This window comes from Anabrus simplex, chromosome 2, assembly GCF_040414725.1.
Source record: "Anabrus simplex isolate iqAnaSimp1 chromosome 2, ASM4041472v1, whole genome shotgun sequence".
Lineage (NCBI taxonomy): Eukaryota > Metazoa > Arthropoda > Insecta > Orthoptera > Tettigoniidae > Anabrus > Anabrus simplex.
Window position 1 is genome coordinate 991,550,879 of NC_090266.1, and position 24,128 is coordinate 991,575,006.

The 24,128-nt window shown below is 36.7% G+C and overlaps 1 protein-coding gene across 1 annotated transcript in view; it reads right to left on the reverse strand.

Moving 5' to 3' along the window:
- Nucleotides 1-24,128, reverse strand: part of RhoGAP19D (Rho GTPase activating protein at 19D) — a 528,281-nt gene that overhangs the window by 41,245 nt on the left and 462,908 nt on the right. Inside the window, exons 30-32 of the mRNA XM_068226072.1 lie at nucleotides 14,373-14,386; nucleotides 5,627-5,775; nucleotides 4,014-4,222 (exon numbers count right to left, since the gene is read on the reverse strand). Of these exons, the coding sequence (XP_068082173.1) occupies nucleotides 4,014-4,222; nucleotides 5,627-5,775; nucleotides 14,373-14,386 (372 nt within the window). The remainder of the gene's footprint in view (nucleotides 1-4,013; nucleotides 4,223-5,626; nucleotides 5,776-14,372; nucleotides 14,387-24,128) is intronic.

Sequence of the window (24,128 nt, forward strand, 5' to 3'; positions counted from 1 at the left end):
TCAGAGACATAGAGCTGCAAACATTGTCTCACTGGATTTTTTTTATGTACGAGAAAATCTACCAACATAAGGCTGATATATTTGAGTACCATCAATGACAACTGCACTGAACCAGGATCGAACCTACTATCTGAGCTCAGAAAGCCAGTACTCTATTGTCCTAACCAATCAGCCTGGCACATTTCAGAAATAAACTTCAAAGAAACAATACAAGAGGTGATAAATTTATAATTCAATCATAGATAATACATATGGAGTACATCCTACAAATGATAAGGAATGGAATTCTAGCCTCATATTTTGAAGATTATATACTTGGTTAAGCGACTAGCAGCAATTCGTTAATAAAATGCTGGAATTCATGAACTTAAAAGAGTACATTCTGGGAGCAATAATCAACATCAGTTTTAAGCTTAAAAATAATAATTACAATTCCTTATCTGGACGATCAACAGTTCATTGGTGAGAATCCCACAAAAATGTCCCAGTAGATCAACAATTTGGGAAGCATCACTGAAGATTACCATCTACCACTCGGGTACATGCAGGAAAGTCAAAAGATGCACAACTAGATTCTACATTGTGCAAACAAAGTTACAATGGTTCTCTCAGTCATCTCCCCTAAAAATTAAAAAAAAGCAAGCTTGCATTTTTTGTGGCTATTGATATTATGCTCAGAGCCATGGACTCTCCAGTTTTATGTGGACTCTGAATTAGAGAGAGGCAACTTTTCATTTTTAATATCCCACATGCAACGATTGGAATCAAACCGCCCCTCAAAATTCCTCTCTCGTGAAGAACAGGAAGTTTCATAGACTCTTGCCCATTTGTGATTCTCTAACAACTTGACATTAAATGGAACTATTATCAGTAATCTTAACAAAAGTCACAGATTCATCATTAAACAGTGTGAACACAATTATTTTGGGACAAACCCAAAAAATGAAATATGATGTGTAGGTACTGAACAGGTTTTAGTAAGCCATACCATTAAAATGCAGGGATTCTGAGGATTTTTTGTCCTTTCCATGAGGAGACATATCCAGACCTTGCTGGTTTTCTCAGGAACCATGTATAACAGCCATGCCATCATTTTAGTCTCATTAACTGTACACTCAAGTGATATGAAATTATTGATGAAATTAAGTAAATCACGAATTCCTTAAAATGTTAAGAGTTTTGTATATCTGCATATCAGGAATGCTCTTAACCAGTTGGTATTTGGACAAGTCTGGATTACAGAAAATGTGTCATGAAAACTGGTACTGTTAAAACAGTCATAAAATTCAATGTGCACAATAAAATACTTAAAATATGAATCAGGAAGATAATTAAAGTAACCAATATTCTTATTTCAATTTATTCCATTAACAAAAACCAACATCACCCCTATTATTCTACAAAAACAGAAAATATTAACTCAAACAAAATATATGCAATGCACTAATGCAGGGCTGGTCAAGAATTTTGCGCACTGTACAGAGTAATGTTTTTATAGTGCTGTGCTGAATGCAAGTACTAGATGAATTGCAGAATCAGGACTATGTAGGTTTGTATGGTGTAATTAGGAAAAGTTGAATTTTGAGGTTGTCATTGATCTTGAACAAGTGAAATGTTATGTCGATACACCAGTCCAGGACTTAATGTTCTTTTGTTTAACATGAAGATCATTACTAAACAAATCAACACTTTTATTCATCTGATGTTAATATATGCTCCAAGTCATTGCCTGCTGCTTGATTGAAAAACATTTGTAAAACTTTCAACATCAAAGGGGAGCAATACTTTTCAATGTACTATGTAGAATGGATTGAATACTTAGAAAAATATAAAGAAATTAGGAAACATTGCAAGAGAAGATTTTGATTTCCACTATGCATTTTGAAAATTAACGATCACATTTATGTCAGACTGAAAAAACTGGGTCATAAGTAAGTGCGAACAGTTTCATAAACTTTGTTTGTAATGCTAGTTTGGAACTCCTTTACAGTTTCATAAATAAAAGAAATCTGTTGTATACATATGCAGGAACTAAATAAAAACATACTGTAACGTATCTTTCTGGAGGTAATATCTCTTTCTTTTCTCACAAAATCCTTTACAATACACTACCATACGATAGGCATGCAGCTGTAACCAGCCCAGCACTAAAGTACTTGGTATTGCAATAAATTGTGTCAATGTATTGGGTCTGCACTTCATGTCAATATCAGTTACATGAAAAGAAAAATGGATTACAATGCAATGAAGTTAAAATGATATTGTGATGTGATTCCAAAGCAAACACTCATGTGATGAGCTATAGTTTTTGGCAAAGTAATATTTAGAGTGAAGAACATTCACAGATTTTAAAAAATTGAGATATATTCTAATAAGCATAGCAATACTGTTATATATTCAGATGAGTTAACAGGTTATATAGATTTTTAAGATACTTTTGGAAGTAGACTTGATTACATAGTAAGTCTCAAATGAAAGCAGGCCTTAGCATTCTAATTCAGAAGAAAGCAAAGCCATCTCAATAAAGCCAAAGAGGCACCAGGAGGAGCAGAAGATAAAGAAAGCCCACTTAGCATTAAGTGGGATGTAAAGTAACCTAGGCCAAGTTTTACACGAAGGCATCTTTCTATTTCTGCCTATATGGTTTTTCCCCTGGCCCTTACTACCCGATTTCACTACTATTATACTGCCTGGTAGCATGCTGAGCATGGAAAAGGGCCTATACTCTCCAAGTATCAATCCTCTCTGCTGTCTCTCTCTATTCTTAGTAATAACAGCATGTCAGAGGCAATGTAACTTTGCTCCCCACTGCGTGGTGATTAGCACGACTTCAGGGTCCCTACCAAAAAGAAAAAGAAAAAAAATTAATAAATTAGAAATGTACCTTGTGACAATTTCTATTACAGGCTGAGTGAACCCTATGGTCATACACTCTCCAGAAATGGAAGTCTCACTGCTAAATTTCTACACTTGTAATAGCAACTGATCCCACTTCCTTCAAGGTGAACCAAAAACACCTTTACTCCATTGGCTAGGCAGGCATTTTTGGCATCGAACTAAACTAGCGAATACCTCAGATGTAATTCTAAAACAGTTGGCAAGTTGTTACTTGGAATAAAATGAAAATCCTTTTGTTATTTTCTTATTCTAGGTACTTTATACTAATCTATCCTTCCTGAAACATAGTAGTTGTGAACAACTTCAATAAAAATATTAAATATGTATATACTGTCATTTATGATACAGAGAAATTTACAGTCAAATAAGGTGCTATTGCCAATCAACTAGTTTTGAAAAGTTAAATATGCACTTCATATGGCATTAAAATGTCAGAGGACATTTCCAACAAAGAAATAAGACAGACAAATTTACAGAATTACAAGATCTTAAATCTTGCTTTCAAATGCATTGTGCGAACAAGGCTTGCCTTTCAAAAATCTCTTATGTACGACCAGGATTTGAAGCATGGATCCTTGGTAAAAAGCTACTAATAATGAGTTATTAACTATAATGTCTGCCAAAGCAATAGTAATAACATACATGCTTTTAACTTTTCCAGGAGAAAATTAGGAAAGGCCAAACTGGATATTGAGTTATTTCTTTGAGATTTACACATAAATTCATGCAGGAACAAGTAAATTTAATATGAAATGTCCAATACCAGGCTGGTTAACAGATCTCATTAAAAGTTTGTTTCTTTTTCTTAACGCGATTTTAAGTTCGAATGATATGGAACCATAGTCCTCCTTCACTAGCGAAGGAACAAACTGATATTTCAGATCATTCTCAGAATTTAGTCCAGATTCAGAAAAAACAACATTTGTGTGTTTAAGAATGAAGCTATATTTTTTTTAGTTTTAAAACAGAGTTAAAAAAATCACCACATAAAATAAAACTAAAAAGCAAACATTTGGACAAGTAACAAAACAGTCACGATCAACAGGATGCTGTATAAATGTTTAAATGCGTCAGTTATCAGTCAGGCAGGTAGGGCGTGAAGCTTCGCCCCTTACCTCTCCGTAACCTGCCTAACGCTTCTGAGGTAGGAAACTTGACACGGCCGATGTTCTTGCTGCCACTGTAGCTGTCGATATTGCAGCTGCTGCTGCTGCAGTTGTTGGTGCTGCTATTGTTGTAGTTGTTGATGATGATGCTACTGCTGAAGGTTGTTTGTGGATGTAAATGTGATAGGAAGCACCAAAAGCTTGGGCTAGTCGCTTGCCTGATTGATTTTTTAATTCAAGTATTTATCAGTGCAAGCCATGTGCCAAACAGGTTAGGTAAAACAGGGGAAGGAAGGACAAGAATGGAAACATCTGTTACATGTCTGACAGTCAAATAATTGAAGTTAGAGCAACGATGTTCATAACTGGAAAGTAAACAACTAACAGTACTCTCTTTCTTCAAAAACTGAATTAAGTAGATCATTTACTTGACAGAACAACATCTGCACCAAAAATCAGTCTACTTTTTAAATTAAAAATACAGTGATACAATGAAATGATGAGCAAGATGCATGGAAAATATTGATAAAGTTATAAGAGAAGAACTACATCAAAATTTTATGTTACTGCACAGTATAGAACTATAAAAATATGAAAAGCTATGAACATTGCTGCCATTTACAAGCAGAAATATGTCGACAGAAAAGATATGCAAAATTTGTCACTTGTACTAAATCAATTACACTGAACTACCATAAATATCCCACACATTCCAGTAATGTCCAGTGCAAATAGGTTAAAAAACTATATGACAAGTGTCCAGTGCATTTGCAAAGATATCAAATTAATTCTTTAACATATACACCAGGCAACAAAAATATAATGAAATCAAAACATTTATCCTGAGTCATTCAGTAATAACAACGGAAATACACCAAAAAAAATCACAGCTTGCAATACCTAATTAAAGCATAAGCAAAGCTGGTGCCTTTTCTCAATAACAGAGAGCAATAGTGATTAAAGAACAGCCATGTTCTTATTCACTGCATTAATGAAAGAAGCCAGTGAGAATGAAAGCATCCTCACTATAGACAATCCTCGATATAGATATTTATCTCTATATTCAAAAGTGAATTCTTTCAATTGATGTATGGCCATTTATCCTCCTCTCACCCAAATTACAAATGTTTATATGAAATGGACAAACTGAAAGAATATAGTACCGGTATGAATTTCAAAGAAGTGTTCTCCATGAGAGAGAGAGAGATATAATAGGACAAACAATGGCAGGAGAGGGGGGGAAATCTTCACATCTTCAAACAGATTGGTTCTCTCCACATCAGTCTCAGTTCTTGTACATCCATCTCATCTCTGCCCCCGAGGAGGTGAAGATCCGTTAAGGTGGGCCCTCAAAAAAGTGTTGATACCCAGCTTCCTGATGAAGCTGAGAAGCAGAAATGAGCTTGTTGGGGGCTGAGAACTGGGACTGACGAGGAGAGAGCCAATCTAACTGAAGATGTGGAGATTGTCCTCCCGCACTGACCTATCATTGTGTCCGTCCTATTATGTGTGTTCCTTTCCTATACTCATATCATCCCAGTGGGATCCTTTTCTCCTTTTGTGTTTGTCCTGTGTTCCTATTCTTTTATCATTTGTCTTCTGTTTCTTTCCTTTTCGTTCACTTATCTGGTCTTCTTATCCTATAGTTATTCCACATAAAAACTGAAGATAAATCAGGATGACCCCTCAATGAGTGTTGCTGCGCCCTCCTCATGAAGCTTGAAGCAGGAATGAACTTGTCTGGTGGTGAGAAGTGATGGATGTACAAGAACTGGAGTTGAGAAGGAGAGAGCCTATCTATTTGAAGACTGCAGTGTATGAAGATGTGGAGATGGTCCTTTTCCTATTGTGTTTCCATATTTGTCATCATCTCCTATTTCTGTTATTGCCTCTTTCCACACTGACCTCTCTCTCTCTCTCTCTCTCTCTCTCTAGCAAAAAAAAAAAAAAAAATTGGCACTACCAACTGGAAAGAAAACCTATTAGATCGAACATCATCTCTTCTACTGAAGTTTTCAGGATCAAACACTGAGCATAAACTGCACTTTCTCAATATAAAGTATTCTGAACATTAATGTCTTATTGCCAAATTCCTAAAAGTTCTGAGACAGACATGTACCTTATTTTAATAAGAGAGTTTCATTAAAGGAATTAAATATTGTACTTTGTGGGAGTTAAGTTTTTGAAGTATTTTACCCAAACTTCACAAAATAACAAATGGTCGGCAAATAAGAAAGGTCAGAATTACATCTTATCATCCGCATAACAATACCGAGAAAAATGATGCGAGAAGAAATATGAAAGATTAAGAAAAGATTCAGACTACATTTAAGGCAATAAATGATCAACACTTGCTGTATAGTTCAAACGTTTTGGTCAACAGTGCATGAAAAATCTGAATAATTATTACGACAGTAACTCGAAGTCAACAAGTTGATCAGTTTACACAACGTTAAAATCTAATGATCATAAACCACAGGATTAGCAGTTTTATGCAAAACCTGAACCATAATGTTGCTACTTCTCATTTTGAAAAACATCCCTTAATTAAAATTTCATTCTTAACTGTCACAATGAAAAGCCAATAATGTCGCCAACCAATCGTGCATCCACAATAACAACATACTGTAGATATGGTGAAGTTTTTCAGCCTTGTTTAACAGCAGCAACCCATGTAATAAAATGGAAATGATGTAGCGAGGAGAGTATGTATACTGTCAAAGAGCAACTTCACTACATATACTGCTCGAGAAGGTAAATGTGCATCATACAATATATGGAGACTAATGCTAAAAACATTCAAAAGTAAGAGCTAAACAAATTAAACACTGGAAAGCAAGATATATTTCCCAGAGGAGGACTAGAGTATAAACATATAAAATATCTAGTAGGAAATCACTCAGCAGCTATAATTTTAACTTAGGCATATTTCACATTCAGCAACCACGAAGCAACATGACAGGGACTTCAGTCACCTAATTAGGAAGTGTGAGGGTAGGATAAGGAACTTTTTAAGATGTTCCCAATTTCACCCTCAGCAACTGTTAAGCGACACTAATCTCTTCGGTCTGAAAGAAGGAAAGTGATAAGTGTTGTATGTATTATGATGTCAAGTGAAGATTCGTCGAGCATTAAGGACATTTAATAGTTGTAGCAGAGATGATGTGGTATTTACTCATTACAGTAAACTTTGGATGTAGTTTTTATCACTTCCGCTATCCGATTCTCCTGTCAGTACCTCGTGTTGTCGTCAAACCTTCACTCTGCAGAAGGCCGAGGATGACTTTGAATAAAGTTGAAACTTAAGTCCCTGAATTGGATTAATTTGTAGTAAAAACTGCATCTAAAACTTACCATAATAAAGATTCTGTTATTGCTTACTACTATTCCCATCTGTAAAAGAAGATTAGAAAATCATGAAGTCATCCATATATAGAAAGAAGCATTGAATGCAGATTATTTCTCCCTGCCAAGTACGAGGAAGATTTAAAATTCTTTGTTTTTGACCATATCATGAAAGAAATATCTAAACTAAGTTTAAATTATTACTCCACCCTTATGACAAAGAAACATTTTACAGAGGACGCGAGACTTCTTGGCACGTTTCTCGAGACTGGGCAGATACGTGTCAGGCAAGCATCTCTCTGGAGTAGTGCTATTTGTCCTTCCGTCTCTAATACTGGAAGTGACTTGAAAGACATTCTGAAGACAATGAAGTCCCCGTTTCATTGCTTCACACTGGGAGGATGTGAAACAGGCCTTGCATAACTGAAGCCTAATTATGTATAGACATATATGTTTTAATATATAAAAGTACAGATTAACAAATTTAGGCCCTAACCTTGGAGAGAGATTCATCAACTCTCGAGACATATGTTTGAAGAAATATCACAATGAGCTGTCCATTAATATATTTACCACGTAATTCAATATCAGATATATAATTTCCATTTATTTTGGAAAGACCTCCTGTATTTACAGGCTGCCGCTAAGAACAAGGTAAAACATATCAATTTTATGTACATATGTATTAATAAAAGAACATTCAAAATTAGCTGTAGAGGTGGTGCCTTATGATCTTGATGGAGGCTCGGAGGACGAGGGTCGCGATTTCCGGGATGAGCTTCATTGGGAGTTGGAAGCGCTTCCATGTGGCGACGAAGTGACGAGGTATGGTACCGCGTGCTCTGACCATTATCCCTATTATTTCAATTTCCTGAAGGTGGTATTTGGATTTGTAGTAAGGGATAGTTGGTTTGTATTTGTTAATCTTTTCTAGATTAACCTCTTCTGGCTGACCGCTATGGTGCTCGAACCTGACCGTCGGATCTAATATGAATCCTTGAGAGCTGTTTTCTTTAAAGGCTATGATGTCAATTCTTTGCGAACTACCATTTATGGCCAGTCCGTGTACCTCCTCATGTACACTGAATCCCTTCTTTCTCAGTTCTGCGGCAATGAAGGATCTGATCTGGTGGTGCCGCGTGTTTCTAAGGAGCTCCCCGTGTGTGCAGAATCCCAGGACATGATCAAGAGTTTCTTTCTCTCCGTGGCAATGCCGACAGAGGTTGTTGTCCAGGGATCTGCCTGGCACCGAGCGCACCGCAGAAACATTAGCAGTCATCTTTATAGCCTCTCTCCACTCATTACAAGACAGTCCGGTATGATCTCGCACCCAAGAGTTTGCTGGTGTATACTCTTTGTGAAATGATGCATTTTTTGCTCTGATCTTAACAGCTGAGCATAATAGCTCAAGGACCAAAATGGAACTGAAGAATTGTATCCTTCAGAGATTTGAATACTGCGAGAAGTGAGGTTTTCTATGTTCACTCCAAGCTAACAATTAGAAAGCTACCTTATTTGAAGTCCAAGGTCAATTATTCCAATTGTAGTTCAACATGAATAGCGTACGTAATAATGGAAATAACATATGACATGAATCGAAACCGTCGCACTTCATGTAGGCTCTCCTCCTCCTGTATAATTTATCCTGTTTCACCACCACCACAAGGTTTCCATTCCATCATAGAGGGTGAGACTACAAATGAATCATCTACCTCAGCTGTATCCTCAATCAAAATGTGTCAATTTGAAGTTGCTTGGAGAGTGAGTAGACTACCAAAATCAATTATTTGAACTTTTAATAACGTTAACCATTCAGAGTGGGTGGATTTAATTAGTCGGCCTTCATGATAAGCGGGAGGAATTTTAAAACACCAAAAGAGTATGAAAAATCATTAATATGCATTGATAAATTAAATGAAAGAAGAGAAGTCCATATTGCAATATATTTTGTTACAATTTTCAGATTTATTTCTAGAACTTACGATTGTAAATCATGAGGTTAAAATCAGTTGTATTAGATTGTCACTACATCAGGAGTGGACGATGTGTACGTCAATGGGTCACGTGGCCGTTCAAATAAAGCTCTCTCATTGGCTACTCCTATCTTGCCTATCCACAGCCTAAGCTTTCCCCTGACCTCGAGTCAGTCGTCATGTAGCCTGCACCTGATTCATTCTAACTCCTTAGCTGAAGTGGTACATTGAAAATAACGTGTATTATTATTACTAATACTGATTTTCTACCTCAAGATGTTTCATACGTAAAAGATATAAGATGTGGAGAAGAAATTTTTGATGTACTATAATATTTATGTGAGATATGTAAGCTCAATCACCACTTCATGGATCAAGACCAGGACAAAGAGAGGGCAAAACAGAGGTCAATGATCCACTGTCCAAACCAGGAGTTCCCCGGACAAGAGTGAATGAATAAGATGGAAGCCCAATGTGACGTGCGTAGAACGTCACTTTGCACAAGCAGATAACTGATCAGCGACATGTCACATACATTACTCCACACTGTTGCGTTACTATTTAAATTTATGCAGATTAATGTGTATACTGGGATGCAAATTAAACTTGTTCTAAGTGGCAGGACAGAACGCCCCCTTGAGGAGTCCACAACAGCTTCAACCTTTTTTTAAAATTTTTTTTTTCAAGTTGCTTCACGTCACACCGACACAGATAAGTCTTATGATGACTATGGGATAGGAAAGGTCTGGGAGTGGGAAATAAGTGGCCATTGCCTTAATTAAGGTACAGCTCCAGCATTTGCCTGGTGTAAAGATGGGAAACCATGGAAAACCATCTTCAGGGCTGCCGACAGGGAGGTTCAAACCTACTACCTCAAGCTCACAGCTGCATGCCCCTAATGACTAAACCTTACAAACAGGAATAAGGGGATAGGGTGAACCCACCAATGAAGGCTGAAAATCAAAACATGTTTATGAGTGACCTCAGAGTGTTCATGTCCAGTCACACTGTAATAACATGAAAGGAAGCAAAAAGGAATTTTAGACACCTTATGTTATTTTATTATGGCCTGATGCCACCAATACAGCAAGATGTTATTTCAAGCTGGAAGATCTGAAGGTGGTCCACTGAAGAGAAACGGCTAGAATTAGCAAGCAATGAAACAATCACATTCCATCAAAATAAAGTCAGATTGTAGGTTTCCATACTGACCCATCAAAAAGTTGAGGTATTTCAAACGGGATGTATTATCCAACCTATCATATGGAATTGATATTCTTCCTTTGTTAGATGCTTGTACATTTCTTAATCATAAACCCCTTTCAGGATCCCAGGATTTGGGAAAGTGAGAATTATCTTTCATAAATAAACTTCCCCCCTCTTCTTCATTGCGGAAAGTAATATATCTTTGAGGAAAGACATGAAAAAAATAAAAACTCTCACAATGAAATGAAACTTGTCCACTCAAACCAGCAGTCTTTCTGTCATGGTTAAGCAACAGGTTACAGTTCCAGATCTACAAACGAAAGACTTTTGCAAACCATTATAATTACCAATCTAAATCTAGAAAACCATGTTCTAATCTAAATAGTCAATTCAGATGTTTACTGCAACTAGATTTATCAAACAAAAAAGGATATTTTGCTCCTCTGCCTCAACACAAACTCTATTGCATTTTGATCATCCTTAGAAATTTAACTTAAGTTTTTTCTATCTGTCAAAACACAAAATATAACACTTAGAACACTATTATACCTGTAAAAACAAATCCTCAGAAAATTTCAAAATATTCCCTAATATATCATTCCACATCCACTTGTTACCTTGAAAATTATCACAATTTGAATGGTGTCAAAATGTTCTTGGATGAATAATTTACAGCAAAGCCACCCTGTTCTATACAGTTATAGTTTTAAAATTACCTCTTAAATCATAGGAGGACAATACTGTGGTGAATAAAGACATTTTTCTATGCACTAACCGTTATCATTAGCGAGTTTTCCCGTACAGCTCATACGGTGAGTATAGCCCACAGTAACTTTTACGTATCTCTGCCATTGGAGATTGTTGATGTTTGTGTGAACACCCCAGTCTGGCACATAGACCTATCTATCGCAAATACATAGAACTACATTTCACTGCTGCAAATGCTGAGAAATTCCTATGCTTTCATAATATCCATGACACCTCATCGAGTAATCATATTCTCGTAATCTAATAGTTTCACTTTCATTTTCATTGATATTATACACAATTACAATGAAAAGGAGGCTTCCACCCAATCAACACTTTATTTTATCTTATTTAATATACAGGACTGGTTTCAACCTTTCTTAGGCCATCCTCAGCTGGTTACACAATCTGATATTAACATACCATGCAATTATAAAACAATACTAACTCTAACAAGGAATGTCACACGACAGTAACACCGTCAAATTTGTTGTTTCTCATGATTAGGGACAATCGTTGAATTGGAAATCTGTTTTAATTTTATATGTATCACTAAGTGTTCACACCAATGTCCATTTTATCAAGATTTCATGAACAGATCCAATTTTGTCTTATAATCATAGTTAAGCTAATATTAGACAATACCATTTTATTATATGTGTGTAACTAAATGGCATAAGAAATAAGGAGTGGCTTCCAACGTCCCATATGAATAATGATATGTGAACATTATATACGCTCATCTGTGTAATCACACACGTTTATCAACTCCGAGCCAAGTTTTAGAGTGAACCAAGAAGTGTAACAAACTTTTCCAAGTCCAAGAATAATCCAATTTTTTATATATGTCTTTTTTACATATGTTATTTATGAGAAGATAGTGAATTCAAATAAATTCAGGTTTCCAATTTGACGACTGTCCCTAATCATGAGAAACAACAAATTTGACGGTATTATTGTCGTGTGACATTTCTTGTTAGATTTAATACTGTTTTATAATTGCATGGTATGTTAATATCAGATAGTGTGACCAGCTGAGGATGGCCTAAGAAAGGTTGAAACCAGTCCTGTAGATTAAATAAGATAAAATAAAGTATTGATTGGGTGGAAGCCTCCTTTTCATTGTAATTGTAATTATGTTCTCTGTGTTTATTTACAAAATGGCAGCATGGGTGAATGAATGGAAATATGAACAGCAGTAGAATTTTAGAGCTGTTGGAAGAGAGTGACGAATCATTTTAGAAGACTGATGTTTCATCTGATCTGAAGAGTACAAGACTCCTTCTGTCAACTCAAATGGTACTGGAGATGTAAATGAAAATGTGACTTGTATCATGCTTGTTGATGGATGGCAGAGCTATGTTAATAAAAATTCCTTTCACCAAAGTATCTAGTGGTACACTGCCCCATCATAAACCAAATAATGTGTTAGAGCAGTTTAGTTGTTCTTCATCCCCAAGTTGCTCGCAGACCTGGTATATTGTAATAATACAAAGGCACTTCAAAACGTACGGTAACAAGAGCTTGCACACAAAAATTTTATTTTACAGGCAGATATAAGGATACACATTACTATTCAACTTAGACACCGTTGAAAAATCACAAGCTATCCACAAATATCCAGATTCAAACGGTGAGCCAAAATGAGCAAGGCACCGGGCGAGATGGCCGTGCGATTAGGAGCGCGCAGCCGTGAGCTCGCATCCAGGAGATAGTGGAGTCGAACCCCACTTCGGCAGCCCTGAAGATGGTATTCCGTGGTTTCCCATTTCCACACCAGGCAAATGCTGGGGCTGTACCTTAATTAAGGCCACGGCCGCTTCCTTCCCTTTCCTGTCCCATCGTCACCATAAGACATATCTGTGTCTTTGCAAATAGCAAAAAAAAAATTTAGCAAGGATGGTTTCAGGGAGTTCAGAAATAGCATCGCTCTTTTAAAATCATCTCTGTGACATCATAGAGATTTACCTTGTTAGAAATTATTCTTAGTTTTCCTTCCTCATTAATGAAGAATAAAAGGAAGCATAAGCAAAGCAAGGAAGCAAGGAGAGAAATAAGCAATAACATAAGCAGCAATCACGTGAATATAAATGAAAGTGCCATTCATCCAGTTTTTTTTTAAATATATATGAAAACCCATGAAGAAGCAACAAACTAGGGTCAACAGGGATGATTATAATGACTACGACAATTAAGTGTTTTAAAATTAACATCAATGTAATCAGCCTGAGATTAAATTTAAATTTTCCCACTGGCTTAGAAAAGTATGCAAGAGTAATTGAAATAGTCAGTGGAAGAATCTATGCCTCATTACATTGAAATCAAAGATAAAATAGCAATAAAAAAGAAAATGAGCAATGAGGCCTGTTATAAAATTTTAAAGACCAAAATTAAAATTTTAAAGCTTATCAACAGCAAATCAACCTAGAATTCTCAAACTCTCACATGAAATAATATTTGACAGTTATTGAAAAGACTAAGCAAGAATGAAAACATACCTAAAATGCTAAAAAGAATTTTAATATCTGATCTAAATTAAATCTGATAAAATGATCAAATATTACTTTCAAATGAGACCGACTGGTCATCACCTAGCATGAAGTTGTTAGGCAACTTCAGATTAGGATGTAAATTGGCCATGTTCGCATACTCACAGGGAAACATCCCCACTTAGAAGTCATCAGAACAAAGAATAAACAGTGCCAGGCAAAGCATGATCTGATGACATGTATAATGCTAGAAATATTTGCTGTTCGTACATCTTGAGAAAGAAATATGTACAATTAAATCTCTGAATTCTATTCTTTCTATGAATTCACTGATCAGTTTTATGAGTAGCATTAATCAAATTTCTGGAAATCATCTAAACAAAATTGTTTTTATTCCACAAACATCGAATGATCTAATATTCACGTATGTTGCACTAATCTTTTCTCTGAAGTCAAAAGCAAACTGCTTTAGCATTTCAAAGCACTCTGGAGGATTACTCTGCTTTATAGAACGAATATTGAATGATTCTCTTGTACCTTGGCAAACTTGAACTGGTGAAATGTGACTCAGACAAGTCAATCAGACAGTTTCTCCTTCATTAGGCTGCTCTTAATGCTGTAGCTGCAAATGAAGCAAAAATATACCTATTACTGTCTCAAAAAATAAATAAGAGCTGAAGTCAATCAGTTGTTCCAAGAGGGATGAATTTTCAGATAAATACAATTCCCATTAGAAGCAGTTTTTGAAAACTGGTTTTTGAATGCTGACATTGATTCCATCAAATGAAAAAAATCCACTGATGCTAACTTGTATAACTGTATATGAAAAGGACACTATCATGGTACATATTTTCAAAAATTATGTACGTCCTCTTGAATCCTAGACCGATTTGTATTGACCATGCCTCGCTTTTTACACGTCCCAAGAAGTATTTTTACTTCTGTATGTTTACTCCTGAAAAGTCACATCCTTGAGGTTCTGACTCCATATAGAACTGGAGGTTCCATGGCTACAATAACAACATCAACAGTTGTGTAAAACTAGAAACTTCATATTCTTCTGCTTTCCAAATTCATGATTCATTTTCAAAGTGCCAATATTTGTAAACTTTGTAATCTCATAGAGTCTCATATAATAATGTCCTTGAAAGTGAAAAGCCAGGTTTTGCTTGTGTCAAAATCAGCATATATAATGCTTCACAATATGTGAAAAGAAAGTAGGAAAATGGAATGGATGTACAGCGACATTTTAAGACTCCATTTAAATGTAAAAAAAAACTAACATACTTAACTGCTTGGTCAAATATTCTCACCATATTCTGTAATTCCTCCTTAACTATAAATTCTGTTCATTATTGTCTTCTATGTGAAGTTTGGATGTTTGTATATAGAGTTTGTATATTTATGCAATTTGTCCACATATACTCCTTTTTCCACTCCTGGAACCATTTGCTCCAAACTGAAAGACTACGACCTGTAGACTTAAGTGACTCATTCCCTTTACAAATAAGTACCTTACTGGATTCTGTATCCGACACGTCTTCACTATCATGATTAAATGTGCAAACTGTCTACTACATTCCAAAAAATGCTTAATATATCTTTGGAAACTTATTTTTCAAGTTGTGAAATACTTTCTGTTGCCTTCTGTTTCTATGCAAAACTGGTCAATTGCTTGGCAATATTTAATTTAGTCCATGCCATTTTTGGTATCTTGTGTACCGAACATAATTATTTTTACATTTAATGCAAACACTAATCGTCTTGTTCACGAACATACGTAGGTCGAGTCATAAGTCATGGCAACTATTTTTTTCTCGCGAACAGGAGAAAACCCGGAAAATCTAAGATATGTATTTGGAAATGTACGGTATGTACTTGCGTATGATGCCACTAAATGGTGTATGTAAACAACAGTGTGGGTCTAAGCATGCCCCCAAATTCAGTGTGTGAGTGAGTGTATCACAAAATGGAAGTCAACAAGCAGGAGCAACGATCGTATATTAAAATAGCAGTTCTCCGCAGCAGAAATGCCCGTCAATGCCATGCAGAGCTGCGGGAAGCATTAGGTGTGCACACCATGCCATATAGAACAGTGGCGAGGTGGGTTTGAGACGTTCAAACGGGATAGAGTATCAACTGCTGATTTCCCTCGCCCAGGCCGTCCAGTGTCCATGGACAAAGATGTACGGATAATGGTGATCGATCAGTGTTACATGAGGACAGGCGCTGGACTCTAGCGGAATTGCAAGAACAGCAACACCAGCGGCAACAATATGGCGCATTTTACGCAAGGACCTACAGATGCGTAAACTTTGTGCAAAGTGGGTGCCACGTCACGTAACTGAGGTACAGAAGTGGACTTGTTACGAAACATGCTGCATCAATCTGGAGAGGTTTCAGCAAGAAAGACAAGCCATGTTTAATTGCATTATTGCAGTCAAAACATGGGCACGTGTTTATGAACCTGAACTGAAGAGAGTCAAGTGAATGGAGTCATCAGGGTCACCATGGAAACACAAGGTTCGACAAAAATCAGTCGCCAACAAGGTTATGGTAATCCTGGCATACTATGTTCAAGGTGTTCTTGTGCATCATCCAGTGCGTGAGGCACACTGTCAATGTAGTTTATTACAATTCCTTTTTGTTGTACCAATTGCGCCATGCAGTGCGAACCAAACGTCCAGATCTTTTGGACAACGCCATAATCCTACACGATAACATGACAGCTCACACAGCAGCCATCGTTCAGCGTCGCTTACAACGGTGGGGATGGGAGGTTCTTCCACACTCACCTTATTCGCCTGATCTGAGCCCATGTGACTATGATCTAATCCCCAAAGTCAAGAAGCCATTATGTGGACCACGGTTTGCTAACAAAGAGGACATCGTAAGAGCATTTCGAACAGAGGTGTAGCACGTTAGCGATACACATGCAACGAATGGTATTCAGCGTCTGCCCCACCGCTGGCAACGCACAGTGGAAACCTTGGGTGATTATTTCGAAGGTCTGTAACCAGTGGAGACCTGTCCTTTGTACGTAGCCTTGTGTATTTGCTGTCTATACCATAATAAAACAATGTTTACCAATGGCCTTTGTTCTGTCACTTTCCTATGAGAATCTCCTGAAGTCAGAAGTTGTCTTCAGGCACTATGCATAAGTACATGCCATATATTTCCAAATGCATATCTTAGATTTTCCGTGTTGTATCCTGTTCGCGAGAAAATAAATAGTTGCCATGACTTATGACTCGACCCTCGTATCCAACATTGCTCGCCATTAATCAACAACTCTCAATTTCTTCTATCCTCTGCACATGGTTATCAGCATCCTCTGTTTTAGATTTCCTGGTTAACATGTTGTGGGCTATTAGAAGCAAATATTCCACAAGTAAATTTATCATCATCCAAACAACATCCTAGTAAATATCCCTCCGATATTTTTGTAACAGTGACTGCCAAGGCGAGTGTTCCCTTGTCAGCGAGTACATGTAATTTAACTAGATCGCAAGTACATATAGAGGAGGTTTTCCTCACAACAATAAGAGAAAGTGTGTAGCTATACCACGTCCAACAAGGAAACTGCGTAACGCTATCAATTCTTTCCAGGAAGCCTGAACAGAAATCTTCAATACTTTCATTGTCCCTTCTATGGCTCTGGGCTTGTTAAAGAGAAGAATAGTCTGCCTCTCTTCTTTCCAATGGAATATTAGTGAGTTTCAGTTGAGCATGTATATCATTAGGTGTAATCTTGCAAAGTAATAGGAAAAGTGTGACTGCCCCTTTTACAACCTTAATGGCAAGTTTGTTTCGCACTATACCCAAGTGTATAGTGGCCCAAATAAATGCTACTCTTGTGATGACGTAACATTACTGAACTTCCAAGTTATGAATACGCTGCACCTGATAGTTGTGGGAAACATCAATAGACTATACTGTAAAGGCTTTGAGATTAGTGCACAAGAGAAGTGTTATCAGATCATGTAGAACAGAACCTGGCAAGTTCATCAGGCAATTACATCAAATATAACCATGAAAACAATTCTGATTAATTATAATGCTATCTCAAATGTTTTATCTCATGTAAACATACTATCAGCAAAGTAAGTAACCCACACATTTAGGAGCAATGTAACCAATCTCCTTTGAGAGGCTTCAAATGAAGAAATCTTAAAACATACCAAATATTTTCCACTATTTCACCAAATCAAGAAGATGACAAGCAAGTGCATATTGCAAGTCCATACAAATTCACTGGGTTAATCAATTCCATGACATTGAGCAGAGAAGTTCAACATCCTCAAGCATGAATCAATCATTTGCTCTACAGGAACAACAAACCTATAATTTTATTTTTCTAAATCTCTATTATCCAAGGAATTCTCTTGATCAGATATGTTTTCTGCATAAATGAATCCTATGAAAGGCATGGCAATAACAGCACGTTTTATTATATCTCAAAGTAAGTGCACATCTACAGTAAGTGTCTAGCTCACCACCATCATTTATATAACAAATTAAACCACAAATTGACTGGGAAAAAAATAAAATTCTGTTGATGACAATTTCTGATATGCAAATTTTTAATTAAGAATGAATCCCTTATAGTTAAAAACTTAGAAACTAATCATAATCATCATCATTTCCCTAGTCCAGCTCCAACTAGGTTGATATGTATAATTCTTAAAAATGGCATTTCACTGGCCTTTATCTTCTTCTCCTGTCTTATTGTCAGAGTCCAGCTCACTGCTGCATACTGCATTATTAGGCAGCCGTACCTCTTAGACATCATATCTTTACACTTCATTGATACTTAATTCACCGAGCTCGATAGCTGCAGTCGCTTAAGTGCGGCCGGTATCCAGTATTCGGGAGATAGTAGGTTCGAACCCCACTGTCGGCAGCCCTGAAAATGGTTTTCCGTGGTTTCCCCATTTTCACACCAGGCAAATGCTGGGGCTGTACCTTAACTAAGGCCACGGCCACTTTCTTCCCACTCCTAGGCCTTCCCTGTCCCATCGTCGCCATAAGACCTATCTGTGTCGGTGCGACGTAAAGCAACTAGCAAAAAAAGATACTTATTTCTTCCACATGACGATTTTCACACACTGATAGAATGCATTTCCCTGCTGAATCCTTGTGCATTCATTCTAATGTAAGATAAGATCATGCCAGGAGAAAGTAAGAACTCAGCAGGAGACAATATGAGTAGTATGATATCGTCCCTGCTCTGGCAAACTAACGAATCTGAAAATTGTCAAGAGGTTAGGAGAGCTGAAAGAAGTTGTGATTACTCATGTCAAATCAATTTTTATATTTAATTATTGGTTTTATGTGTTAGACATACAGAATGAGCTGCAGGTGTGAGACTTTGTCAGAGGGTAGACAGTATATAAATAATAAAATCTAGACCAGAACTTCAGAACTACAGATTCCTTAGTTTGTCAGTTTCGCTAGTTTGCCAGAGCAGGGATGATATGTGTAACTATATTTTTTTTTGCGAGACAGGACAGAGTGGAGAGGAACCATATTTACCCCCGCCTGGTGTCAACTGGAAAAGGGGAATTGATGATGATGATTTTATATTCCTTATAAAATTTCCACTGGGAGAATACATCCGCAAAATAAATGTTCTGATTTTACTGATCTCATGTCCACCCCGCTTCCGAAGTACTTGAAGCTCTCCAGAATTTCAAGGTTTTATCCCTTTATTTTTAAAATTCTTTTTGCTTCCCTTCCTTCTCTAGTAATCACTGTCTTACTCTTTTCTATGCTGATTTGAATTCTATAACTTTCAATATTATAATCTTATTCAATATGAGTTAACAGCATTAACTTCAGCTCTATCCTCATATTTCACCTTTATCTCCTCAACAATTTTGTCCCATAACCATTATGAATAGCAATGGTGACTGTACACTTCCTTGTCATAGACCAGTTATATTCCATAACCACCCTGTCCTCTCCACATGCGTATGGACACCGCTGCAACAATTTTTGTAAACTGCTAGCACATATTCCATCATTTCTATTCCAAACCTTTCCTGTTGCATTGCTTTCCATACCTCTGCTCTGGATGCACTATCGTAAACCTTTTTTTAAATCAAGGAATGTCATCATCTCTCTTCCGTACTCCCTATGTTTTTTCCATTAACTGCCTCATACTGAAGATGGGGTCTAGTGATGATCTTCCATTTCAAAAGCCATATTGCTCTTCTTATAGTTGTCATTCCACCTTTCTTCCCATCCACTTTGCTGGTTCTCTCTCAAAAATTTTTGCTACTTGAGATAAGGGTCCGATTCCTTGATAATTATCACATATATTCTTGCACCCCTTCTTAAATATAGATATTATTACTGCTTTACTCCACTCATCTGGTACAGAGTTCTCTTTACAAATATATCTAAATAATCTATGCAGCCACTGCAGACCAACAGGTCCTGCTGCTTTTGTAAATTCCATACACAATTCATCTAATCCTGCTGCTTTTCCCATTTTTACTCATTTGACAGCAGTTACCATCTCTTCCATTGTGAGTTCACTCTCAGATTCTGTCTCCTCACACTCTACCTGTATCATCTCATCTACACTCCTCATCCATACCTGCCAACTTTTGAAAACGGCTATCAGAAAACTTACACGTGACAACAAATCCTACAATTTTTTACATACCCTGGCTTGACAAAAATAATAATACTTCTGGGCTACAAAATACAATAATTCATGCTTTAAACAGGATACTTCAATGAAACCATATCTACTTACATCATAGGCCAATGATTTGTAGATGAACGTAACAATCAAGAAGATATCCATGTTAAACCGCAGCAGGCATGGTGAATATTAGTTTGGAGCATACATGACAGGACTTCCTTGATAAATTAAGCAGATATGCGATAATATAAAAAGGCTTTACACAATAGAACTTGTTTAACACAACACAGGCATGAAATAATATAACACACACTGCAAATCACACGCTAGTTCGACTTAAAAGTCACAGTTGTGACCTTTCTAGCTTCCTGAAAAGGTATTGAGAAAATGTTTTGTCATAACAGGAACCAGAACTCCTGGTCCTCAAAATAGAAATAGACTCCAGAGATTCATTGGACATGCATGATCTGAATTCTGTTCTATTTTTCTTCACAAGGCTGAAAACATGTTCACATTCTACATTGCTATGGGGTATGTGAGAATAGAGAGCATCACTCTAGAAATTTGGTTATACTTAAGAAGTCCATCGGCTCCACGAATTCTTGATATTTGTGCCCAGCTGGAATCACTTGCAGCATGTTGATTTGCAGCCGAAGTGTCATCTACCTGAAGAGCTGTGAACTGCCTCTGAAGCTCATTCACCACCTCATCTTTAGTTTCATTCTCTTCCTTGCATAACATGACAGGAAACTTTTCCAAGAAAAAATGAATGGAAGAAAGCTGTGCATCTGTGGAAACTTGTTGATGATGTAGTCACAGGGAGTTCAAAAGTAGTTTCTCACTGATGAAAAGAAAAGGGATTTATCTGTATCCCGGAGATCATTCACTACGTTCGAAGTTAGAATGCCAATAACTAACTCATCATTTAAATTGTTTTTTTCTACCATGTGCAATAATATCACACCTACACACCGTGCAAAAGGCAAATTTTTCTCCTTTTCTTGATTTTAATATGCACGGAAAATCAACATAATATGATTCTTTAAATGTCTGGAAGTACCGTTTCTTAATTGGATTTATTCATGATAATCTACAATGGGAATATAGCGCATGAAAATGTCCGAGAACAAATGTCTCGATAGGTACTGCAAATCGAAATGAACCTGGATCACTGAACATCACAGAAAATTATAACAAACACTCAAGGCCGTCAAACACTTCATTAAAACATGACAAAGCACACAAAGTCTAAAACCACTAAATGAACATGACGCCAACCTTGTGAACAAGGAATATGCACATGGTAAAAAGCATACACACACGTGGAACAAATGTAATTCTTCATTTTCTTCTTTATGCTTTAATGGGCTTCGCTAATAGTGGTATACCCAGTCACTGGAACGAACGTATTTAGTCCAATAAATACAGGAAACTGTGAAGCACGAAGTTAGAACACAAAAACTCAAACAGTTCATTAAAGTATGTCATAACCTTAAAAGGCCAAAACTTTCAAGGAATGCAAACTTCGTGAACAAAGTACGTCAAAGAATATAACTTAGGTTAAATCACAAGTGAACGGAGCAGAACAGAGAATTTTCAGAGCAAAGCCTGTCAACACCTAAGACTCACACGGAAGAACTGTTATCCCGACTTTAAATTCAATTCAAATAACGACACAAACATCACATGGTTAAAAATATCAATCATATCAAAGAATGAGTCATCGACTATCGTGGACTTGCCTTCGACCAAGACCGAGCATGCTTCGACCCATGCAAACAATCGATTGTACGGAAGTGGAGAGATTATCGAATGTTAACATTTCAAATTTCTGTCTGCGAAGTCGTAAAATGACTCTGTCCATCCGTAAAACCGTAAAATGCTGCAATTTCCATCAATTTTATGGATAAACCATAAAAGATGTCAGGTATGCTGCTCACATACAGGGAGTTCATCAAAGTAATCCTTCCATCCTTTCTTTATCTTCTCTGGTTGTAGAACTATCCCTCCTTTCTTCCCTTTCACCTGCATTGTGTAGACTCTTCTGTTCCTTCTTAGAAGTCCACATAGCATCCTTTTACCACTATATGCATCCTCTTCCAAATCTCATGTAAATCCTTCGCATCTTCACTTGCTACTATTGTGCACCTTCTTTTCATTTCCTGATACTTTCTTCTACTTTCTTCTGTTTTATGCCTATTTCATAATTGCCATGCTTCCTTCATATTTATTAATGCTTCCTCCAACCCCTCATTCTACAATGGGCTCTCTCTATCTTTCACTCTTTCAGCTATTCTGACACAAGCACTCTCCGCACAGCTTAAAATTGCATTTTGAAACATTTCCCATTCCACTTTCACACTCTGCACCTCAGTTCTCGCTACGTGTTGTTTCAGTTTATATTGGAATTTTTCTTTTACTTTCATAATTTCCACACTTTCATTTTCACTATTTTTCCAACTTTTATTTTTGCTACCACTACTCTATGGCCTCCATCACAGGTTACTCCTGGAAAGGCTGTTACATCAAACAACTGTCTACGCTTTGGTCTTTCCACCAAGTAGTAATCAATTTTTGCCTTTGTCCTTCTGTTTCCCCATGCATGTCTCAATCTTTTTACTAATCTTCTTCTTGAACCACATATAGCCCACACTTAACCCATTTCTGACAGAAAAATCCACCAACTTCACTCCATTACTCTTTCCATATCCAAAAGGTCCAGTTATCTTTTTCATTCCTTTTCTGCTGCATCCCACCATTGCATTAAAGAATTACATTGATTGATTGATTGATTGATTGATTGATTGATTGATTTCTCAGGACAGCTACTTGCACATCCTTTATTTCTCTCTCCAGTGCACCCAGGTATCATCATTGCATCCAGTCTGGGGTGCATACACATTTGCATAAAACCACTGACAGATACATAATTAACAAACCTCTATATATATATACACTGTAGATTCTTACAATTTAACTTCTTGTTGACGTTACTATCTGGCAGTAATGTTACAGCAACTTTTGATAAGGACATCATCTAGTGAAGTTCTAAACTTGCCTCAGAAAGGGTTAGGGTATATCCTGCAAGCAACGCACAGTTCCTCAGGTACTGGGGAACTGTGAAAAATTGGCAACTAGAAAACGAGATGATGAAGGTGGGCATAATCAACCTTCTGTCCCTGACAGGAAAGGCAGAATAAGTGGTGGATTTTATGGAGAAAGAGGGTATAGAAATGATGGGTTTGAGCAAAGTTAAATGGAAGTGGAAAGGAAAGAAGGGAATGAAAAAAAGAAGAAAGCATGGCAAGAAAAGAAAAAAGATAAAAAAAAAGAAGAAAGCAAAAGGAAGTATCTGGATAATAAAATGAAATATAAGAAATTGGTAAGAGAAGAAAAGTTGGGAAGAATTTACACAAAAGATGGAAATGGATGGAGCTGACAATAAAAGAATACTGCATGGAATTATACAAAGTAATAGGAAAGGAAGAGTTTATACAAAGCTGATGACAAAGGAAGGTGGAGATTTGATAACACATCCAGAAGAAAGAAAGAAAGAAAGAAAGAAAGAAAAAAAGAAAGAAAGAAAGAGGGAAGGAGTATTTGATAAACTGCTGAATGTGAGAAATTGTGTAGAGGAGATGGTAGTAATAGAGTATGATGATTCAATAGTAGATGATATAACAATGTTAAGAGGTGGAATTAACAGTCC